The 23481-nt window shown below is 39.4% G+C and overlaps 1 protein-coding gene across 5 annotated transcripts in view; it reads left to right on the plus strand.

Moving 5' to 3' along the window:
- The window catches only part of MEIS1 (Meis homeobox 1), a 144704-nt gene that overhangs the window by 101211 nt on the left and 20012 nt on the right, over nucleotides 1-23481 (plus strand). For all 5 annotated transcript variants that reach the window (XM_058667894.1, XM_058667893.1, XM_058667896.1 and 2 more), the window contains exon 9: nucleotides 17140-17216. In XM_058667894.1, coding sequence (XP_058523877.1) covers nucleotides 17140-17216 — 77 coding nt within the window. The remainder of the gene's footprint in view (nucleotides 1-17139; nucleotides 17217-23481) is intronic.

Below are 23481 nucleotides of genomic sequence, written 5' to 3' on the forward strand. Positions count from 1 at the left end.
TTCCACACTCAGGTTCACTCCCCAGTAGGCCACAATGGCCAGAGCTGAGCTGTTCTGAATCCAGGAGTCTTCTGGTTCTCCCACATGAATGTAGGGGCCCAAGAACATGAGCCATCTTCCGCCACCTTCCCAGATCATAAATAGGAGCTAGATCAGAAGTGGAGCAGCTAGAACTGGTGCTCATATGGGATGCCAGTACCAGAAGGCAGAGGATTAGGTGGTTTGCTACCATGCTGGTCCCTTTCTTTTCTTTGTTTAATGTTAAAAGTAAAGAGATTTGAAACATTTTCACGAAAAGTAAATTCAGTTATCTTTTATTGCAACTTGTTCATGAACAGCTTAATTACCTAGGCAGTAGAGGAGAGATCTTTGAAGATAAAAATATAGAGGATTTGATGAATGAGGCAAGGATCAAGGACAAGGTCACACAGACGGATACAAGTACAGAGGCTGATGGGATAGCATCTCACAGAAAGAACGTGGCGTAGCGTTACTTCCTAGACTTTTGGAGAAGACCAAAAGCAGTACGTGTGAGCCAGTTGAGGACAAAGAGGGGAGATTTGGAAATAGAGGAAGATGTTGTTCTCCTCTTGAATCTTCCGCAGATTGGTTGCCAAGTCAGCTGTTGAATGTCCAAGAAGTAGGATTAGGAGCTGCAGAAAAATGGAAAGCATTTGGAAAAAAATTTGTTATTGAAAACATGTTAGAGAAAAGAACAAGAAAAGAACATAAAAAAGAATTTCACTGTGTAGCTAAGAATGTAAATAAAAATAGTTCTATATACCACATTGTGGCCAAGGACTGGGTACACTTTTAACAAGCATATTTTATAATCAACCTCCTTTTCACATGTTAAAATTAAGATGAGATAATGAATTCTTAGTGGTTTTCAACAGGAAAATAGTTGTATTTTCTGTCCCTCGAAAATGAGCACCATGGGGAAAATTCAGTGAGCCCCAATCCTAGTCACTTAGGTCTGCATATCACAAGTAGGTTGGTGAACTCAAGATTGCATTACAGGTTTTATCTCCATTTTGGAGGAAGTTATCATGCAATTACTGTACATTATCTTTCAGTACTGGCTGTGTGAGAAGTTTGCAAACTTGTTATTGATAACCTTTGAATGTAGGTTCAATGAAAGTCATGCAAATGCAGCTGTCTACCCAGATAAAATGTTTTCTCACCATGATATTTGAGAGAAAAGGGGGATTTAAAATTTAATTAAAGCACACCCACAGAATAAAATACATGAGCCACTGTGCAGGTTAACAGGCCAACAATCCCAGGTATGTTTCTGAGCTGATTTCTTTCCTGAAGCTTCATTTCAGGCAATGAAAATGAGGGCTGCCTGGCTGGGACAGATTCCTTTGGCTGTACAAGTTCACGTTGAGTGGATCTTGATACCATTCCAGAAGACTCTACTGGTGTCATTTTGGTTTGATTGTAAATGATAAACACCTGACTTCGTGGAGTAGAAAGGCACCCCACACATAATTAACAGCTGATTGTCATACATAAAGAACAACTGGCTCAGTGTGATGGTCGAGTCACAAGATGATTTGTTTGGAGTTCCTGTATTTAGAGAGAAAGGACTAGTGACATAAAACAGGCTAAAAGGCAAGTAGCTAAATAAATGAATGAATAAATGACTCTGGAGTCCTTCAAACATGCATTACAAAAAGCATTAAACATGGGCCTCCTATTTAGATCTGCAAGGCAATGTCATGACAGTGTTGCAAAGCCAACTCCCAGTGGCTGGTTTATTGCAGACATTTCTGTCCTTGTCTTTGGGATTACAAGAGTGCCATGGACACGGTTACACAATGCGTAAAGGCGAGGGTCATTTCTAGGACAGATAATTGAACATTAATACTCACTGACATTGTCGAAGGAATGATATGTCAACCTGACAGGGCCTATGTGCTTACATCTGCTGATTGGCTGTGGACGAAGGCCGTAGTGTCAGGATCAGACCCCAGGCCTGACTGCAGCAGGGCCCAGGAAGATGTAGCCATTAATCACAAGCTGCCATTTTGGGCCAAGATAGTATCTGTGTGTGGTGAGCAGATTACACCTGCTGTGTTCTGGAGTTTGGTAGCAGGGTTCTCAGCAGAAAGCGTGACTGCGCTGTTTTACTTTCCATCATTTCACCAGAGTTTTTAGCCAGACAAATGTTCATTCTCTGCATTTCTTTCTCTCTTTTTGAAGCTCTATACTGGAGAATGAAAAGGGAAGTTGTAGTGACTGAATAGGAGGTCCTGAAATGGTGTGTTTTATTACTGTGGGAATTATTTTTGATGAGTTTTGTTTCCTATTTTGCAATAGATAGGTAGTACAATGTTTAAGTGTAGCAAGAATTAGACTCAGATTACTTGGTGTGATTTATTTTTCTGACACCTAACAAAATATTCAACATCGTAGGAAGATTTCCAAATGCAGGGTAAAAGAGGTCCGTGCAATTATTTTCTTATCCCTGAAATATAATGAACAGTACTTTCCTCTATCATTTATAATAAATCTTTGGTGAGTTAATCTTTTTGCACCACTATTTCTCATGCAGAGAAAAGCAACACTGGACAATTAAGAGGTCCTCTAATTCACCCCAATTGTGCCTTCTTAAAATACAGGTAAATACTCTAGTGGTAGTTATTCAGCGTAGGTTTCGATTGCATAAAACACTATAAAATAGGACCCCTGAGAGCATCCATTATCACATATTGGTTAACATCACAGATTTTTTAAATCCCAGTTGCATTGGAGCCATGAAAAAAAAAAGCTTTCATCTTTAAAATCTAGTTTCCCTTTGTTATTAAAATAAATGAAGCCATTAAACAAAATATATGCATGTAATAGTTGAGTTCATCATTTGGCATCGTCAAAATGATGGAATCTTACATTTTTATAACTCAATGCTGCCATCTTAGGAGGTTTGAGGTGATACACAGAATCCAAATGTGCTGGAAATTTCAGAAACTTTATCACATCATGTGTATCTTTTCTTTAGTTTGCCTCTTTACATATTTAGTTGGATTTCAACAAAACAAGCTGAATTCTTTTTAAGAAGTCCCAAAGTCCTGTGATTATGTGAGTCAATTGTAACTATTGATGAGCTCATATTGTGGATGTGCTGGCATTGCCATAATTTCCAAACAGCTTTCCAAAGGATTGTTTTTAATTACAGCGGCATTTGGTTGGCATGCAAGGGTGAGTTCTTATCTTCATCTATCCTAGCTGGAACCCAGGCCAAAAGTATGTTCTCTTTTCTCGAGAGCACACTTTTCTGCCCAATGTGGGGCCTGTCCTCTGCCAAGAAAGGTGGGCGAATTGCCACTTCTGACTGGCAGCCATCACGCCACAAAGACTCTTGCCACCCTAAGACCAGAGGGCAGACATCAGCCTCATACCTTGCATGGTCCTCAGTGCTGTTTCTCCCTTCCCCATAGATTTTATAAGATGCAGTGTTTTCTTGGTGTCTGAGTCAGTCCCCAAGGGTGACTTAGGCTCCTACTGGAATGTGTGGTGACCCTTGGACAGCTCTGAGAGGGTCACCCAAGTGTCCCTGCTCATTGTCAGAGATCTGAGCATAGCCAAGCTGTCAGTCTCACCTGCTGCACCTTGCCCTCTTAATGTTCGTTTTCTTTTTACCCTCGTTTTATAGGAACATAGTAATTATTTATTTACCTTTATGATGCTCAGATGAACTCAAGAGGAGTCCTAGCTGAACATAAAGCACCTGCTAGGGAAAACATAGCCTACTTCCTTCCACAGAACCAGCTGTGAACTTGTGGCAAATGTGTGAGTCCTCCACATAAAGCACACAAGGCTTCTCCAAACAATGGTTTCAGGATAGTGACAGTGCACAGGGAGCCAAGGATCAGAGCTGTCCCCGTGGGGTGCCCTGAATGCAGGTCACACACCCCTGTAGCCAACTCTGCCCTCAGGTAACCTGGAAGGAAGTTGTCCAAATAAAGAGCTTTGCAATGAAATATAATAACATAGAATTTGACACCAGGAAAAAAAAAACCTTATATAAGAGTTATCTAGTAAAATTCTCTCTCCTCAAAAATTGATGACTATTATCTATTTTATGAATTTTCAGTATAACCTACACTTAGGAGTCATCTCAGATTCAGTTACTGTTTACTAAGCACTAAATATGTGCTACACCACACTAAGCACCTTTTCAAGTAGGCAATTTTTTTTTCAGTTATACTTTTTAGCTTGACTGGATGCATTCAAATCAGTAGATCAGAGGGGACAGCAATAATAATGATGTAGGAAATGTACAAAACCTATAATGCATTAGTGTACATTTCCTAGTTGTTTCCCCTGAAAACTTTCTCCTTTTTACTTTAAAAGACTTCTGAGGAACAAGTAACAAGTGTAAAGACTTATGAAGTGCAGCATGGTATTTCAACACACACACACATATGGATACATATGCATATATGTTAGAATAGTCAGCATTTCCTTCTCCTCGTCATTTCTTTGGATTTAGACTCTTGATGCTCTTCTCAGTTGGACATGTATTGTCTCATTGGATTGTCACACATTTTACTGTCCTTACTGGAAAATAACTGTATTTGTTTGACAGGCAGAGAGACAGGAAGAGACGGACTACAGAGAGACAGCAAGAGAGCTCTTGTCCATTGGTTCACTGTCCTAATGCCCACCAGAGCTGGGAGGGTTGGGAGCCAGGAGCTCACACAAGGTCTCCCACATGAGACAGCCAACGCCTTTGCCTCCCAAGATGCATATTATCAGGAAGCTGGAATCAAACTCATCAAAAGCAGAGCTGGCACTTGTATCCAGGTGTCCCTATGGGTAACATAGGCAACTCAGGGGCCTGGCGCCATGGCCTAGCGGCTAAAGTCCTCGCCTTGAACGCCCCGGGATCCCATATGGGCGCCAGTTTTAATCCCGGCAGCTCCACTTCCCATCCAGCTCCCTGCTTGTGGCCTGGGAAAGCAGTGGAGGAAAGCCCAAAGCCTTGGGATCCTGCACCCGTGATCAGCATAGCACCAGCTGTTGCAGTCACTTGGGGAGTGAATCATTGGACGGAAGATCTTCCTCTCTGTCTCTCCTCCTCTCTGTATATCTGGCTTGTAATAAAAAATAAATAAATAAATCTTAAAAAAAAAAAAAAAGAAAGAAAATGAGATGTAAGGGATTGCCCAAACTCAAAGTTTTGCCAGGAAATCTCAAACTGGCCTTACAGTTAACTTTGGCTACTTTATTTTTGCCAACTTGGTCTTGAAATCCTGCCAGTGACAGACTGAGCCCTTGCTTCCCATCATCGTCCAAGTTCCATAAATGTCTGTGATGACCCCACAGAAACACGTACTCCCTGTGCCGGCGCTGCCCTATCCACAGAGGCAGATTCAACTATGAAAGCACAATTGGGGAAATAAACACTGGGGAGCTGCCCAAATGTTCCTAAGAACCTTCTCTCTTCTGTAATCCACTTTGGAGACAGACAGTACATTCCCATCAAGAAGTGCTTTCAGGAGTTAAAAGGAGTTTGCTTAAGGAGGTTCATAAAGATAAAGATAATCTCATTACTAAAACAAAGTTTTTGGGATTTTTCCCCCCTAAGGGGAAATTCTTTCTAGTTTGATTGCAAGGTAAGGGTTTTGTTGTTAACCAAGATAAACTATAGTGCTGAATAATCTCTTAAATTAAAAATTGAAGTATTTGTTATAGAGAATAGAGACAATTAAAAAGCTTGGATGACAATGGGTAATGGCAAAAGAATTTTCTCAAAAGTCAGCTTAGTAAAGGTAAATTGCATTTGAATCTTAACTTCAGATCTGGGTGCTCTGCTATTTGGCATATGTTGAATTGATAATGTCTCTGTGTTAAAGAATTCTGATTGTTTCTTTTGCCTCTCTCACAGCTTATAAAAATGCAAGCAGACCCATCTAATGAATATTAATAGGAATGATGTCTAGATAACACATAAACCCCCTGGATCTGTGGACTTTGGATGGAGTAGTCAGAGAGGATTTCTATGGCTTTGTTTAATTCTAAATTTACATACCCTTAAAGAATAAACATCATCTTAATATTTTAATATCAATATTCCAAAGTGGAGACTTTAGTGAAATAAAAAGCTTAATTCTCCCTCCCCGAACATTATGTTCACCAAAGTCTGCATTTTAAGAGACAGGAAACTGTTAGCTAAAAAAGAAATTAACTTAATCCCCCTTCATTAAGTTCCAGTCTTTTTGTTGTTGTTGTTGTTGTTGTTACTTAGAGACAAGTAAGAATAATAGGCATAGCAATGCACAAAAAAACTGCAGCCACCGTTTAGGTGACAGTAAAAAGAGAGTCAGAACATTGACAAATCCGAAATCTTTTTTTTCTTTAAATCTCTGAACTTTTGGAAGTGAATTTTACTCAAGTGATTGAGGAGCATTTTAATTCATGTGATTTGGGGAGAACTTGACTGAGCTGGCCAAGCAGTGTTCTCCCAGGGAGGGTGATAAACACAGCAGCTAAGTGGGTGGGAAAGAGCTCAAGGGCCTGAGCATCCCAGTGTGTTTAGAAGGCCTGGAAGGTGGGCATTGTGTTTTCAAGTGGATATCTCTGGGATGCACCTTGCAGGAAATACACAGTACATCTCAGTGGTGTGCATTATTTGAGACATGCTCTGTCTGGTATTGTGAAAAGTTTTTTTTTATTATTATTATTATTTTAGCTTTACAAAGGCAAGAAGGAATCATTAAAGTGTAGTTTGTTCCCCTGCATTCCATTATTTGTCATCTTTATGGCTGTTGTATAGTTTTCATTGCACCTTAATGTAAGCTTGGTCAGAAGAGGTGAGCCGGAATGAGCACGTCCTTGGCGGCGGGTGCTGCTTCATCGTGTCTGCTCGCTGGGCTTCCATCCACGTCCCTGTAGATTTTAATGTCCCCACAGACTGCTGGCAGCCTGCTTCCAGCTGTGGCAGGCATGATGCAGTGAATTGCTTTTGAATGTTCTTTACTCAAATAGGCAGTAATTACAAGCTTAAAGAGGTTTAGTGGTCCAGTAAACTACATAATCACCCCTGAATTAGCCCGGGCTCATCAGTTGCAGTCCAGCAAGCTCGAGTCTGCTGTTTGTATGCAGCCTTGATCACATAGCAACCTGATCAGCAGGTGTGGAACAGCCAGAGTCCCCCATAAACACAACTGTCTACTGGGGACAATGATCTCTAATGAGATGAGGCTACACCATCACTGTAATTTAAGTGGGAAAATTAGCACTAGAGAATGAGTACCAGTTCCAGGGGTCTTTAGTCAGATCGGGAGCTGCACGAATTCCCCATCTCTTCCTACCCTCCCCACCCCCATCTCTATCTTCCTCGCCCTTGGAAAAAAATCTCCTGACCAAACATACTGTTTTTGCTTCTGCCTTATGGTTACTTTATTTTTTATACAAGGATTTTTCATGAATATTTAATGCTGGATGGGGCATCTGTAAAGGCAATAATGATTACTGTCAACAGACTTATTCCAGAATGGTGGTAGTATTTCATCTCCCTTTTCTTTTCTCTTAATGGTTTCAAAACCCTTTCACTCTGCTTTCTAAAGTGGAAAAGTGTTCTTTCGGTTGGTGATAGGTCTCCTTTTAGCTGGTGTGCTCACAGAAATAGCAGAGAGGAGCTGTACATAGTTGGAAAAAGAGCCTGTCTTTATTGGACTTTATTGTGTGAGACAATCATGAAGTTCCGTTTTGGAAAGTTGTCCAGTATGATGTGCTGCTGCTGCTTTGTTGTATGTGTGAAAGAGAAATTCCTGGGGAAAGACCTTGCTTGTTGCATGAGTCTTCTTTATCCTTCCTTCACTTCTGGGTTAGGTATTGGTAAGATGGTGAAATTGAATTCCATTATGTTAGAGTTGGAGAGTAGAAAGACAACTCATAAAAAAAAAAAAAAAAAAGAAAGACAACTCATCTTTAATTAAAAAAAAAGTTAACCATGACATAGAGTGGATTTGGGAGAAATTGGGGTGGGGTGGGGATGATTTACTGATCCTAAGAAAGAAACACAGAATAATGCAGCAATTAATAGCAATGGGATGTGGAACATTCTAGGGCCAATTCAAGTTTCATCCTACTTTTGCAAGCAAAAATAGATTATGTGTCTCTGCATCAACTAGTAAAATAAAGATAAGAATCCTTACCTTACAATTTCTTCTTTATTATTTAATAGCTGAAAAACTTTGGGACTTCAGCTTTTATTTTTTAATCTATTTTTTATTTGAAAAGGAGAATTACAGGGGGAAAGAGAGAGAGAGAGAAAAGATCTTCTGTCCACCGGTTCACTCCCCAGTTGGACACAATGGACAGAACAGGGCAGAGCCTAAGTCAGGAGCCCAGACATCCATCTGAGCCTCCCAGGTGGATGGCAGGGTAGCAGGGGCCCAACTACTTGGGTCATCTTCTGATGCTTTCCCGTGTGCATTGGCAGGGATCTAAATAAAAGTGGTGTGGCCAGGACTTTGTGCTCCTATGTAATTCTAGATTTGCAGATAGCAGCTTAACTGGCTGCGCTTCAATTCAGGATCCATAGTCTTCTTTAAAGGATGAAGTGGGAGAATGCCGGAAACACATAGGACACTTCCGAGGATATAAATGCCAGTTAAATAAAGTAAGGACTGTGCCATTTGAGGATTTGTAGAATTGTGTGAAAGGAATGAATAATTGTTGAAACAGGACTACTAGTTTTTGATATCTAGTTGAAGAGTTTTGGGTATCTCTTATTTCAATAGCATTCATTCATACAATAAATATTCATTGGGCATAGAGCTGGACTAGTTGCATCATGAGTGGGAATATCATTCATGTGTTTTTATTAATTGTCTACTAAAACAAAATGGTTTTGAATGTAATTTAACTCATATTTGATTAAGAATCATGTAAGAAATGAAAGTAATTGGAAAAACACACAGCAATTTATTTTGAAGCAGACAATTTAAGGCATATTGTAGTGTGTTTGGATGGATTAGCAGACATTTGGTTCTGTGATCTGTAAGGTTGTTCTTGAATATATAACCTACCATCATGCTATTATTTATAAGCAATGCTGTGAGAGACAATAAGGGGAGGGTGTATTTGTTCCCACGGAGATTTCTATCTTCTAGTGAAATCTATTGTTGTTTCTCAGTTCTAGCAGAATTGAGTTGTAGAAATGGTAATACACGTTAAGATAATATTTTTTTCAGAGCATGAGTAGGAATAGTCATATATATTCATGATGAACTCATCAGGAATGGCAGATTGATCGATCCATCATGGAACAGTCAAAATAATTTGGGAGGGGATTTTCCCATTATGCCCATTACTCCCAAGCTTAAAATCCCAGCTCTACTTCCCAGCTGTGTCACTTGAGAAAGATGTTTTGTCCCTTCTGTACCCAACTTCTCCCTTTGTAACATGGCTATAATAGGTGTGCCTGCTTCTGAAGTTTTTATAAGGTTGAATAAATGTGAAGTACTTGGAAAGACGGCTGCAGCATCCTACCTTTGTGATATATGCAATGATTAGATGATCACTTCTGTCACTCTTACTAATACTGCTACACTACCATTAATAAAATCCCTTTGGATGGGGGCTCAAAGGACCATGTGGGGCAAGGTTTCTGATGAACAAATTTTCCCTGCAGTCCCACTTGCCTGATGTTTGCCCAACATTTGGATATTTAACTGGGGCATGCAGTCTGGGAATGGCAACTCTCCTCCCTGGTCACCACAATGAATAACTTTGTTCCTGCTCCATAGTAGTATACATTTGTAGTTATAAGAAACAAAAAGGAACAGAGAAATTGAAAATGGGGTGGTGGGAGAGGATTTGGGAAAATTCAGGTCAGACGGATGCCTACAAGAGCCATGACCAAACTGTGGCCCCTGTGCGTGTTCTGACCCAGCCAGGCAGCAGCCTGCTTAGCTAAGCCCAGCACTTAGTCCTGGGGTCGCTGAGAGTGGAGGCGCTGAGGAATGCAACGCACGTGTTGCTCTGGCAAACAGTATGAGTTCCAAGGAGTCAGCAAGGACACCAGAATGGGAAGCCTGTGTTTCCTCCCTTGTCCATCCCCACCCCCATGTGCTCCCATCCGATTTTTTTTTAAACCATTTTTGTGTTTCTCTTCTGAACCCATAGCTGTGGTCTGCCACTGAAAGAATCAAGATTTGGGGGTTCTTTAATAATCATAACTGCTCAAAATAATTTTAGTGCTCTGCATTGAATTTTAATATTTTTAGGAAGTAGATATAATGGCTAATTTATAGACTAAATTAAAATTTTTTTAATGCAGATGCTTGAAAATATTTAGTGTTTAGCTTCTGACTATGTTTCCATAAACTTTTAAAAATACCTTCTCAAGATACTGTTATTACCACAGAACTGTAGCCAGTTAAAAAAAAAAAAAGACCCCGAATACAAAGGGAAATGTTTTAAGATGAACACCTATCTTCTTTTTTAGTGTTCTTATTTTTTTACTTATTTGATATATAAAAGAAATTACAGAATTAGTAAGCCAGGCAGGGGCATCTTGCTACTGGCTTCTTATAATGGGTCATAAAGCTATGTTGTTTTCTACTGTGTATTATAAATATATTTCATTAGCACAAATCACAAAGATTGTGATGAAATGTTATCTTGTGTTCTACTTTTCCTTCCACACCTGTGCCATTTCCAGGTGATCAGGTCAAGTTTACAGATTCCCATCTGACTTTCCTCCTTACACACCTCCCATGGCAACTTCTTATAACCACAGCTGAATAGACAGGAAATCAGAGGGACTGTCTGCAGAATGACTCCACTAGGCTTCAGAAAAAGCTAAACAATAAATGGAGCACATTTAGCCTGAGCAACGAGGCCATGTGGGAGTGTTGGTGGAGAACTGAGAAAGAGGTCGAGATCCTGTGACTCCACTGATGATGCTCCAAACATTCCTGGCTTCCTAGCCGGTCCTGCTGCCGCGGTTCCTCCTTTTGATTCCAGCATGTGTGAGGATGCTAGACTCAACCACTATGCATTCAGGCTATGTGCTTCCACTCCACGGTGCACTGCTTTTGTAATGCAAATGGGAGGCACAAAGTGTCTCTTTGATAATGTGCAGTCAGAAGACAAAAAAGCATTCACTGAAACAGTAAAACTAATTCATAAAGCTGAAAGACAATAGGGAAGCATTATGGATTTTTTTAAAAGGAAAAAAGTATCCAAGATCAATGTAATTGTCACAATGTAAGCTATTCATAGTCAAGGCATAAGGAGAAAAATGGTTGCAAGTTTATTTAAAGAGGGAGAAGTTTTTGTAGGCAGAGAAGAGTTACTTTAAGCAAACATAAATATATTTGGCTAGTAAGTTTCTGCTTATCCTCTTAGAGGTCAAATATTTTATTTTAACTGGTTATTTTAACTTAGATCCATAGTATTCCCTTAGTGACAAAAACTCAGTAGAAGTTTTAAAAGGGCACAGAGATCTAATGGTTAAAAGCCATATGGTATTTTTTTCCCCCTTTAAAGGGAGTATCTCTCCATCGCATACCAGAGTTTAGCTCAAGGTCAACTTGTATTAATGCATTAAACTTAGCTGTGGAGGAGGCAAAAGGCTGGAGGAAAAAGGGTAAAAGAAATTCCAAAATTGTTCTTCCAACATATTCAGCCAAGCAACAGAACATTGCCTTGATAAGGGTTATATTGGACAGTTGCCATAATTCCTCCTGGTAGATCAGCTGCTCCGGTACCTATTTCTATACCTTTTAAAGTATAGCATGTAACATTTTGCTTGAAAATTGCTTCCACCTCTATTGCTTTGTTATAGCTGTTTTGCAGCTTCGGTATAGAGGCAGTTCTGTGTCACAAGAAATTACTAATCTGAGGCTTGAGAAGGGGCAGCATAGCCTCCTATTATCTCACCCGCGAGCTCTGTACAGGATTATTTTCAAATTTTCTGCTGCCATTACAATGTGCTGTTAGAGTGGGCAAGGCGGTAAGGAAGAGGACGTTATTGAAACTTGGTTACCAGGATAGATAAGATAAAGTTCATCACTGTCTTGGCATCCACATTTGCAGCCCCGGGTGGAAATTCTGATGAAAGGTGCATTTGGTCAAGGATATCGTTAAGATAGAAGACTAGATGTTTTCCATCTGTGTGTGTTGAAGAGTTTCTCTTTTCCCTTTAATGCTCAACTGAATAAGTCGTTTGATTGTTTACATTTTCTTCCAGTGTGTTGTCAACTTGTCAATATTTGATAGACAACATCAAAACCTCACTCTCATGCCAACCTCAAAAATAAGATTGGAAAGGTGTAGAGATAACTTTCATTTTAGGAAGTTACCATTTTCTTTTCTTTTTTTTTTTTGTTTTTTTTTTTTTGTTTTGTTTTCACTTGCTTGTCTCTGGCTGGTTTAATGGCAGTTCAGACTTAACTTTTACATAAGCTATTTTTGGATTTTTTTTTCAGACATCCTCTAACTCTTGCTATTATTCGGGACACATACCCTTGGGATCGTTTTATTCTTTGATGGGGTTATTAAGCAATCATTCTAGACTGGGTCATTAGAAGTCACTCGGCAGATCCCGACTCACATGAAGAGTGCACACGGATTCTATTTCAGCAAGAGATTTATCCTGGAAGGGAGAAGGCAGGGTGTTGATTACTGACATAATGATGATCATCTCTGAGCTGTTCCCTTCCGCCCAGTTCCCACTGCCCACTGGCCACTGTTTTTTTTTTTTTTTTTTTGCTTTTGAGTCCAGACTGTCTTCTCTCCCCAGCGAAAGCAGCCTCCCGCATGTGTGCAGGTTTAATGCTGGGAGGGAGGGTCAGCCTCACCCATACATAATCACTGTTTTATGGCTTTCACTCATTCCTGAGGTGTTAATGCAGATCAAATGGGAAACACTCCAGAAAGAGCCCTTGCAGCTACTGCCTTGCCTGCCTCTCCCCTCTCAATCGTTAATTCTTATTGTAAGATCTAAAGGTAATTTTGTTTGCTCTCTTAATGCCTTGCAGTTCTCCCAGTGGCCCTTGCATATCCTTTCTCAAATTCCCATCTTGATCAATTGTTTGCAAATAATTAAGCTTTTAAGAGATAATGGCGTGAAGCTAATGTACACAACAAAGGCAAGGTCTCCCTCCTGGTCTATTGGACTGTGGTCAAATTTGCTTTGATATCCCTAAGTGATTAGGTTGATTGGTATATCTGGCAAATGCAATCCGTCTTTCCTTCATGAGAACCTACTGATCTTTCATAAACCAGCGTCCTTGTCATTTAGAGGCAAGGTGTTGGGGAAAATAGTCAGGTGTGATGCCGGGCCTTTAGTTGCAAAGGTGTGGAATGAATATACCATATTCTCCCTAAAAAATAGCACTTTTCAGGGATTGCTCTTTACCTTTTTTGCAACATGCTGCTGCCTCTGCCTCATGTGTAGCCTGGCCAGCTTGGTGGGTTGAAAAAAACAGGACTTCGAAGGATTGTTTTCAACAGCCTTGCCTTGTGGCATGTGGGATTTTTTTCAAGTTAATAAATAACAAACAAAATAAATAAATAAGCTGTCCACCAACAACTTATATGGTAAAAATGTGTAGGAATAAAGATGCTTAAACGTGTTGAATCTCAGTTTGGAAGGCTGGTTCTTTATGAATTTTTGGTGAACCGGATTAGCTACATGAAGTTATGGCTTTCGTGTGAATCTAGCAATTATAGATTTGTTGTTGTTGTTGTTCAGGAAATTGAAGGTTTGTGAGACACTAAGACCAAGAATGATGAGAAAAAGAAAAATACTCAGTCTGCATCGAGGAAGATTTTAGAAATGTTGATCTCTTTCTGCCATTAACAGTTACCAGATTATTGTGACACTTAGTTTCATCCAGTCTCATTAATTTCTATCTAAAAAATGTATATCCTGAGCAACTGAAAATTGCTTAATGGAGACAGAGCGCTGGGTCTCCATAGCTTGAGGCCGCCTAGCAATTATGCTGCATGAAATTAGACACAGTTTGTTCCAATTACTTAAAATCAGATCACATGAAAAGTGACAGAGGGAAAAAAAGGTTAGGCCTTCTCATTTTATGATATTTAAATTATGAAATCAGAAACTATATAATGTGAGGAAACAACCAACATTTGCACTGAAATTTCGACAGCCATATTACTGTTACTTGGCACTGTAATAATTCAGGTAATTTTAATGATCGGAATAAAATTTCGCTGCCACCACTTACATAAATAAGATGTGAATTCCATTTCCTTTATGAGAATGTATGTGAAGCTTGCTCACAAACAGGCATGCAGAAATACTGTTGAAAACACAGGAAAAATAAATTACTATGACAATTCTCAATTTCCAAAGTCACTAAACATAAATGGCATAAATATTAATTTTTATCTAGTTCTAGTCATGACATTAGGATACAACTTACAAGACTGGGCAAAAGTTTATTTACCTTTTAGCCATACAGAGGAAGTTTTATTGGCATGTTTATTAATTGTCTTGGAATGAGATTAAAGAGATTTCTACAGGACTTGGGAAACCGTAAATAAATAGTATTACAGGCTATATTATAGATCAGAAATTATTTGTGTACACCTGTCTACAACACAATATGGTGAATGTTGTCAACAGCTGAACGTTGAAACTTGGATATATGAAAACTCAACTGACATTCTAGCTAGCTAGTCCTGGCTGATACTGGCTAGTTCTAGCTAGTTCAACTTTTAACTTTAGTAGGTCTTAGAATTCTGAATGATTAAAATAAAGGATTTAAAAAGCTTTCACTTGCTTAAAGTCAGATACATATCAAGTGTCAGCATGACTTACATCATATAATAGGGTTACATATGTTAGCTGCAATTTTTCAGTATGTATAGACATAGCTATGTATTGAACCATAACTCAGTATTCCATTTGTAGGATATATGATTCATTTGGTTTGTATTGCGTGTTAAACGTTTATATGTTGGGAGTCATGTTTTTCTTTTTAGGGTAGTCTAAGTATCCATTCATGGGATTTTGTCTGCAGTGGGTGATGTCATGATGAAATGGGTGATTGCCACTTGTGATTTGAACCTATTGTAGTGCTTATAGTCCTTCACTGGAGAAGAGTGGGTCAACATCACTTTTAAGAGTAAAGCGAACAAAGTAGTGGCGCTCAAGTTGGGTTGCTTATACTTCCTATGAACTTTAAAACAATGATGTTACGTTTTGATCTGAAACTACCTGTATCTAGACAAGTTGCAGCCATCCTTTTATTCCACGTAAAATTACTGATTTCCTGTTAGGTGATCATATAGACTTTGGTGATGGCAAATGAGAAAGGCAAGGAGTTTAGACTTGGTGGAGAGTGGGGACACATCAAAAAGGCAGCAAATAATCAAAGCAGGTGTTTCAGAGAGTGCTGCTTGCTATTAAGGAAGTAACAAAACAGGTCAGGTGGTGGTGCGGAGAGAGAGTGAAGCCTGGTATTTGAGCTGAGACCTGAGACTAGAGCAGGAGGCTGAGAGACAGAAAGGAGGCTAGTGTTGGAGAAAGTGGGGGATGGTGTGGCTGAGGAAAGCAAGTGTGGTGGGGAAAGAGGACAAGTGGGAGAGATGGCCGGAGCTGGATGATGGCAGGCCTTGTAGGCTATGGTTAGTAAACTGAAGGTTTTTGAACAGAGGGCATTGATGGAGATGCTGAAAGAGAAAGACATTTGTCTTATCCTTCAGTCACAGGGAGGCAAGGAAGCAGGAAGCAGCACTGACTCATGTGTGCTGCAGGCCGTACCTTCCACTGGCTGGTTTCCTCACCTGTAAAACAAGAAGGATGATGGATTCCATTTATGTCACTCCAAGGGATGTAATGGGGATTAATTACCATCCTGTCTGTAATATACTTGAAGCTCTTTAGAGAAAGGCACTATATTCCATGAAAGCAAAGCCTTATTCTAATTGTGTATTTATTGATTAAATGACAATCAGAGACAATGCTTATGGGAAAAATTGCTCTATCTCTGCTCTCCACAAACGAATCCCATGTGTGTAGCTACAGAACATATTTAAACTTAGATATAAGAGCATTGAAGAGGTCATTAACAAAGCTTTTTAGCATCTAATCAGACATTATTAATGAGATTAAAAGCTATGTTAATTAGTATTCAATAGGACAGAATTTCGTTTTGATGGCTTAGATAGTTAAATTGAGGTTTAGGGTGCCCTTTTCCTTTCATAATAGAACGGAAGAGTGACCCTCGGAACCATTTTTTTCCTTGGGAGAATTCACTGGTATGTATTGTTTTAAGCCAGCCTGTGTCTATAGATCGGAACTGTTGCTCAGCTTCTCTTTCAGGCTTTAGAATTGTGTATTTCACATTTGGATATTCTTGATTATTAAACCAAAAATGTTTGTGCTAAAATCAATTTCAGTAGAATTCCAGACATCCTTAGTATAAGGTATGAATTTCATTTTATTATGTAATCCTGTAATACTTCTTATTCACTCGAACTCATGAGGAACGTAGCTGGGCTTGTTCTTAGCATGCAAAATATGCTGGCCTTTAACCTTATATTGGCTTGTATTCAGAATCTCAGCATGTGTTGACTTTTAAACAAGGAAAGTAACTTTGGTTAAATTTTGTTTATTTGTGATTTGCTGAAGAGCCAAAATGAACAGTGCTTTTAAAAAAGTACACTATCTCTAAGATTTGCCTCCAGCACTATTGTGTTTGAGGGAAGAGGGTATCACACAGTGACTTTAAACTTTAACTGATTATTGCTCAGAATGGTGGTTCAACTTTAGAAGCCTGCAGTCTGCTCAAGGTTGCTTTTAGAGGGAAGCAAAGTGTCTTTGTCCTTGTGTTATTTCTATAAAATATAACAAAGATCTTACTAAACTTTCTGTGTTTGCAACAAATAAACCTGTTAATGGATAAACTCAGTATCAAGATTCTGCAAGTATCCTAAGTAGCTATTTATACACTTCACTAATCTTTGTAATTGGCTTGTCTTTTACTGCCATTAATTAGATGATGTAGTGTTCCATTAATAAGAGTGACACACCTCAGCATTTTTACCTTTAATTATAGACTTCACTAAACACTTAGGCTATTGACAAAATGCCCTAAATATTGCCTCATGCATGGGTATCATTTTTGTTCTGTTCTCTTTTAGCACCCCTACCCCTCTGAAGAACAGAAAAAGCAGTTGGCACAAGACACGGGACTCACCATCCTCCAAGTGAACAATTGGTGAGTAATTTGGCTTTGTGTTTACACACAATCTGTTTCCCTCTGGCAACCTACGGCTGATGTTTGGCATTAAGAAGACACACCCAGTTGCTGGTGGCTTGTTGATCCGAAGGTGAAAACAAATGGTTGACTGACAGCGAGAGCACTTTCTAGCTTGGAAAGCAAAACATCCCATTGGCCTCCACCTCCTTTCCGAGTTGCTGAATTTACTTTGTTGTGTAAGTGTGTGTAAATGGACCCCCTCTATCACCCCTTCTGGGTAGAGTGAAATCACCCTATTTTCCGTGAAAAAGAAGACAACCCATCACTTCCTATCATTCAGTTTTGAATTCATTGAATAACTAAATTTGGTTCGATTCTATTCGGGTTTTGCCTTCACGGATAGCCTCCGCTTTTCACATATCTCCTAAACGTAAAAAGGGAGAAATTATTTCTACTTTGAAGCCATTCAAAACCAGGTGTATCTCAGCACTGTGCAATACGGTTTCCAGATAAAGTGGAAATTCCTGATTTGGGTTGAAGCTGAAATTATGCACCAAGTGCCAGCCAACGCTATTCTGACCTAGTGTACCGCAGCATGGCAACGAGGCTTTGAGAAAGCATGATTTATTACCGTTCATGAATGTGCTGAAAGTCAGGTTTCACAGAATCACCCAGGGCTAGTGTCATATTTGAAGAGTATCGAAATCCAATCTCTCCTAAAACTAAGTGTATCTAATTAATTGTCCCAATATTTTTAGATTAGTGTTTATGATGTAGAAACCTTATCCTCTTTGAAGTAAAATCCAGAAAAGACCCAAAGCCTGCTTGGGGAAGGGGAGAACTGGGAATGCCAGTTTGCAGACCAAAGTATTTCTTTCTGTTCAATAAGTGTCAAAGATTAATATTACAGAATCTCTGATTACATGGCCTAATCCATTTTGTGGAATAAATGTGTTCCTTGATGTCCATTGCACCTACATTAACAGACTCTTCTCTGTTCAAGAGCCTGGGAGCCTCTGGGAGAGATTTCAGATATATGAAACCCCATTACAGAAAATGTAATTTCTGTCAATATAATCCCATGTATTCTTCAATTTAGTATTTTAGAGATAACAAGCTACTTACAATATATTTGCCTTTGGAGGATTAATTTACAAAGTGCACTATCTGCAAGACACAGACAGACTCACATAAGCATTTCTTGTAAGGGTTATCAATTCCTATGACCTTACTATAGCCTTGAGAGATCAATTTTTGTAGCCCTTTTAGCCAGTGGATGGGGAACCAACCAGAGATATTCCTTTTAAAGGTGTTACTGGAAGCTGTGTCACTGATGAGGCTTCTTGTTTGTACATTTTAACCATCATCATTTTCAAGACTGCTATTACTGCATATTTGAACTTAGTGTTTCAAGGTTCTGGACTATGTTATAGCAGAGACTTGCAATTTTGCACACCCACCTGAAGTCATATATTTTAAAACCTAAACTGATAGTAAGGCAGTTTTAGCACAATAGGGCCTGGAAGAGGTTGTATTTTCCTGGAAAATGTTCCCATTTGAGGGAAGGGAGCGGCAGGGTAAGCGCGCTAGTGAAGGAAAGCTGAAGAGTTGCCGTTCTGGTGACCTATCATCTATGCCATCTCTCTTCCTCAACGTTGCTAACAAACTCCAATCAAACATAGTTACCAGCGCCTAAGTCCAATTCAAGTTACTTCCTATGGAGTGTTTCCTGTAAATGTTGGGGCAGACAGGCGTTTCTATGACTTCATACAATATATACATAGTTGTTTTTCCTAGATTCCAAGCACTACCTCAGCCAGAGAACAATAATTCTTCATCAGTTTGATGAAGACATCAATTTGATGTCTTAGGTATTGTATTTAGAAGATAGAAAGCTCTTTTAAAAAGCTATAAAGATACTGTAATTGTTTGTATGCAGATTGCACCCTAAACTTTGCATTGATATTCAGTTCTTTCTGGATAATTGCCAATCACACTAACTTTCTTACTTGGGGAATCAGAATGATTGTGTGCTTGACTGGCATTCTGCATAGTACCCGTGTTTTCTCTTCTTGGACTGGATGGAGTTGGAAGTGACATTTGTTCACAGCTCATGGACTTGCATTTGACAATCATTTCAACTTGGAGTGACTTCACTGTAGTCAGTTGCCCCTCAGGTAATTAAAACAGGTGAGCGAGGAGGTTTTTCTTGGGAGATGAGTAGAGATGTTCTCATATTTGATGTGATTTTGTTAATTAATCCTCATCCAAACCTTCTTTTCTAAGAAACTGATACTAAATTTGCTTTTCTTTGGGATTGAGCAAGAAATGTGATGTAAAAATGGTTAAACCCACATGGCACCATTTTGAAACCAAAGACGTCAGAGAATTTTAAACTGTGAGAGAGGTGAACACAGGGTCACCAGGAAGTGGTTTTCTTTTTACTTTATTGTCATAAAAAATTACACGAAGTTTTTTTAAGAGCCTATAAATATTTTTTTTGTACTGATCATCAGTCCCCATTAATTTCTTCTAGAAATAATAATTAAAGACAAAATCTTCGTGAGGATTTTAGCACTTCACTTTCATTTTATTTAGTCACAGCTTTAAAAAGTTTGTGTCTTCCTTCTTGGATTTCTTCAAACTTGTTAACACACATGTACATTTTTGTATGAACTATGAGTCACTGTTGGAAAGATTTAATAAAATGCTGAAGGGCAGGTTGGGTGCAGATCAGTCATAATTATTGGCAGCAACATATGTATTGAAATATACAATGTGTAAGTGAAAATATAAACTCATGTCTAGTTGTTAGCTTGTCATACAAACCCTGGCTGATGCAGCTTTAACTGGGGCGCTTTTTTTTTGTAAGATTTATTTATTTACTTGAAAGGCAGAGTTACAGAGAGAGAGAGAAAAAAACAGAGAAAGATTCACTTTTCAAGTGGCTACAAATATCAGAGCTGTGTCAGTCTGAAGCCAGGATCCAGGAGCTGCTTCTGGGTCTCCTGTATGAGTGCCAGGCCCCAAGGACTTGGGTCATCCTCCACTGTTTTCCCAGGTGCATTAACAGGGAGCTGGGTCAGAAGTGGAGCAGCTGGAACTTTAACTAGCACCCTTACTCAAATTAGGCTTTGATTCAAAAAGCAGGAATTGTAATGATTCCTTCACTCCATTACTAAACTAATTGACATAATTAATACATGCTACCTGCCTTAGCTAATTGTGTCTGAAGTAAATGGGTTTATGGGGAGAATTGAGATGAACTGAAATGTAAAACAACACAGAATTGATTAAGGGAAATTTTGGAGTGAAAGAAATAATTATGAGTTTTGGGAAGGGGGTAAGGAAATCCCAGACCCTTTGGCATTATACTATAAAATTCAAAATAAAAAAAGAAATGATTATGAGTACTCATATTTGGTCTGCTCGTCAGAATAGAGAGAAGGAATCTTAACTGAGTGACATCAGTGCCTATGGCGTTTGGATCCCGGATGGGAGATTTGTTAGATTAGACTTCATAGGCCAAGTCCAAGCCAATTTTTGTTTTATAGTTGAGACAATTATGTAAATAATTTGGGAAAATATTTTTACTTAAATTATCAGAATATTTGGAGAGACTAGGTTTTTTTAAAATTTAGCTTACATAAGTAATTGCCTAAGTGTGGTAGATTTAGACCTCAAGTATAATCAGTTTGGAAGCATAAATTTGGCTCCTCCACCTCTGCTCTCTTCATCATGAGATTCTTAGCCAAAAAAAGAGAACTAGGAGCCTCTGGGCTTTTGTTTCTGTATTCTTTTCACCATTGCTGTGGTTGTGACAAATACTTCTTCATCAGAGAAAACACATTAGTAACCTGAATGTTTCAGTCATTTAAGTAGAAGCATTTTCAGTTTGGGGATCAGGTGGTGATTTAATTCTTTATCATAGAACTTTGAAGAAAATACACACACACACATACACACACGAATTAACACTTAATTTCTTTTTTTTCTCCTAATCAGATGAGTTCTATTTTTTTTTTAATGTTCAAGTTGTGATTGTTGAATGGTGCAATAAAAACCCCCTTACATGTTTCTACACCAATGTTGCAGACCTGGGAATTCCCTGCGATGAAAACTCACGCCTCGATTGTATCCTACTTGCTGCACGTGGCAGACATTTTCTGCCTTAGCGCAGTTCCAGCCCAGGGTGTGGTGAATACATCTTACAGTTGCTTTGTTGACCACCTCTCTTCCAAACGCTTTCTCCTTCAGTGATGATTGTGTTTGCTCTGAGAAGGCACTATGAGTTTTAGGTGCAACATAGTTGATATATGTGGAATATACTGTAGGTGTGTGAGCAGGGAAACACTTTCTGTCAGGAGGGCATTGAAACACTCCAGATAACATGGAAACATTTGAGGGGACATGGTTTGTGTGACTTTCACACTCCGTGGTTCTTGGATTTAGTGCACACACCAGACCTTCCCAGTTACTTCACTTAGTGCCTTAAAACTGCAAAGCATCCAGGTATCAATTCCCATTTACTACTCATGGGGAAGGAAAAACCGTGCTATCTTAGAGAGCTATGTCATTGGCAGGTAAAAATAGAAGCCTATTTTTAAAAAATAAGATCTACTTTATTATAATAAACAGATTCAACTGCTAAAGGTCAAATTTCTTTTTGAGCTATGGTAATAATGTAGCAAATAGTTTTATAACTAATCAGAGATGCTATAAATATGGGTACCTGTTTGGATGTAAATGGCAAAACATTCACAAATTATCCTTTCAACTTCTGTGATCTGCAAATCAATAGGGGTCATAAGGTTTCATAGACTTGTTCTGCTTTTCTTCCAGCGTAATTTAATAATACATTTTACAGATGTTGTTTAAACATTAGGCCCAGATTGTTTTGTCAATAAAGCTAAACAGAGGCATGACACAAAAGCAGGCAAAACAAATGTAAAAAAAAAAAAAAAAAGGTACATGATACCAGAAGTAGTGGGTCTCATGTTTGCTATTCAACAACAAAATCGGAGTGTGAGCCGTGTAGTGATGTTCCTTGCTTAGCAGGCAGGAATGGTGGAGCTTCACATTAGAAGGTAATTTTGTTAAGCATGTGGTAGGACTTTTTTCTTTGATAATTTAAGTGTGGTCTCCATTTAAAGTAGACATTCTAATTGATCAGTGTAATAACAGGTGCAGTATTTGAAAAAGGAGACAGAGAAGTGGAACTGGTTGTTTTTCTTGAAGCCTCTGTTAATTGTTGTGCCTTTCACCTTGAGTGTCAATTCTAACAATATTACCTTTAAAGGTGCTTACTCTGGGCTTAGAGTCGGACAATCAGTAATACTTACTAGATAAAATATTGTCTAGCTGCTCATGAGAAAAGATTGAAATCAGTCAAAAAATGTTTGGCTTGCATATTGCCTGAGACAGGGCTGGCTGGGCGCCAGGCAGGCTGGGTATTCTTAAGATAGCTGAACAAATAGCTCACAGGAAGAAGAGCTGTGCCTTCGGAAACCTCAGGGAGTGTCCTGTCAGAATCTCAGGAGTTCAACAGAGATCCTACTTTTGTCTGCAGGTTTAAAAATCTTCTCAGCAAGCAATCCTCTTTGAAATGACTCTGCAGGCTACCAAGCCTACTTTGCTAGAAGTTTTGCGCCATGAGTTTACTCAGAGCTTTTCCCCTTGCTATGGCAAGTCACTTCCTTAATACTGTTCCCATGGAGGGGAAATCTGTTGATCCACTGGTCTGGATGCAGAGATCCTGGTCCTTCCCTGTGGAACCCTGAGTTTCAGGGGGAAGAGTCATGGGAAGGGCTGGGATATAGGATCATTTATTTGAAAGTCCACATACTGGAGCCTGCAGCCAGCAAGCAAAGGCAGGATCAGAGCTCCAGGCCTGGGAGGTAAGACCATGGTGCAAGATGCTGAAAACCGAGAGCAGGTGCATCCAAGGGAATGCTTCTGGATGCCTTGGGGCTCAGGGTGGGGGAAATGGCAGTCTATTGTATTCTGCCATTGGCCCAAGGGTGCCCACCATCTGCGCTTCCTATGAAGCAGAAAAACCAGGACTGTGGACACTGGGTGTAGATGGGCACATTTCGTTGCAAGTCCTGATGAAGTAGTATCTGGTCCGGAAATGGAAAGAAGCTCTGGAGTCAAGCCACCCAGTGGAGCAGGAAGTGACCTGTGTGCTTGGGGACAGCTCAGGAAATGAGAGAGGCCCAGAGCCCTTGTGGTGGTGGGGAAGAGAGAAGGGTCTGACCAAGCCCTATCCACAGGTGGCTAAGGA

The sequence above is a fragment of the Ochotona princeps genome, chromosome 8, assembly GCF_030435755.1.
Source record: "Ochotona princeps isolate mOchPri1 chromosome 8, mOchPri1.hap1, whole genome shotgun sequence".
Taxonomy (NCBI): Eukaryota; Metazoa; Chordata; class Mammalia; order Lagomorpha; family Ochotonidae; genus Ochotona; species Ochotona princeps.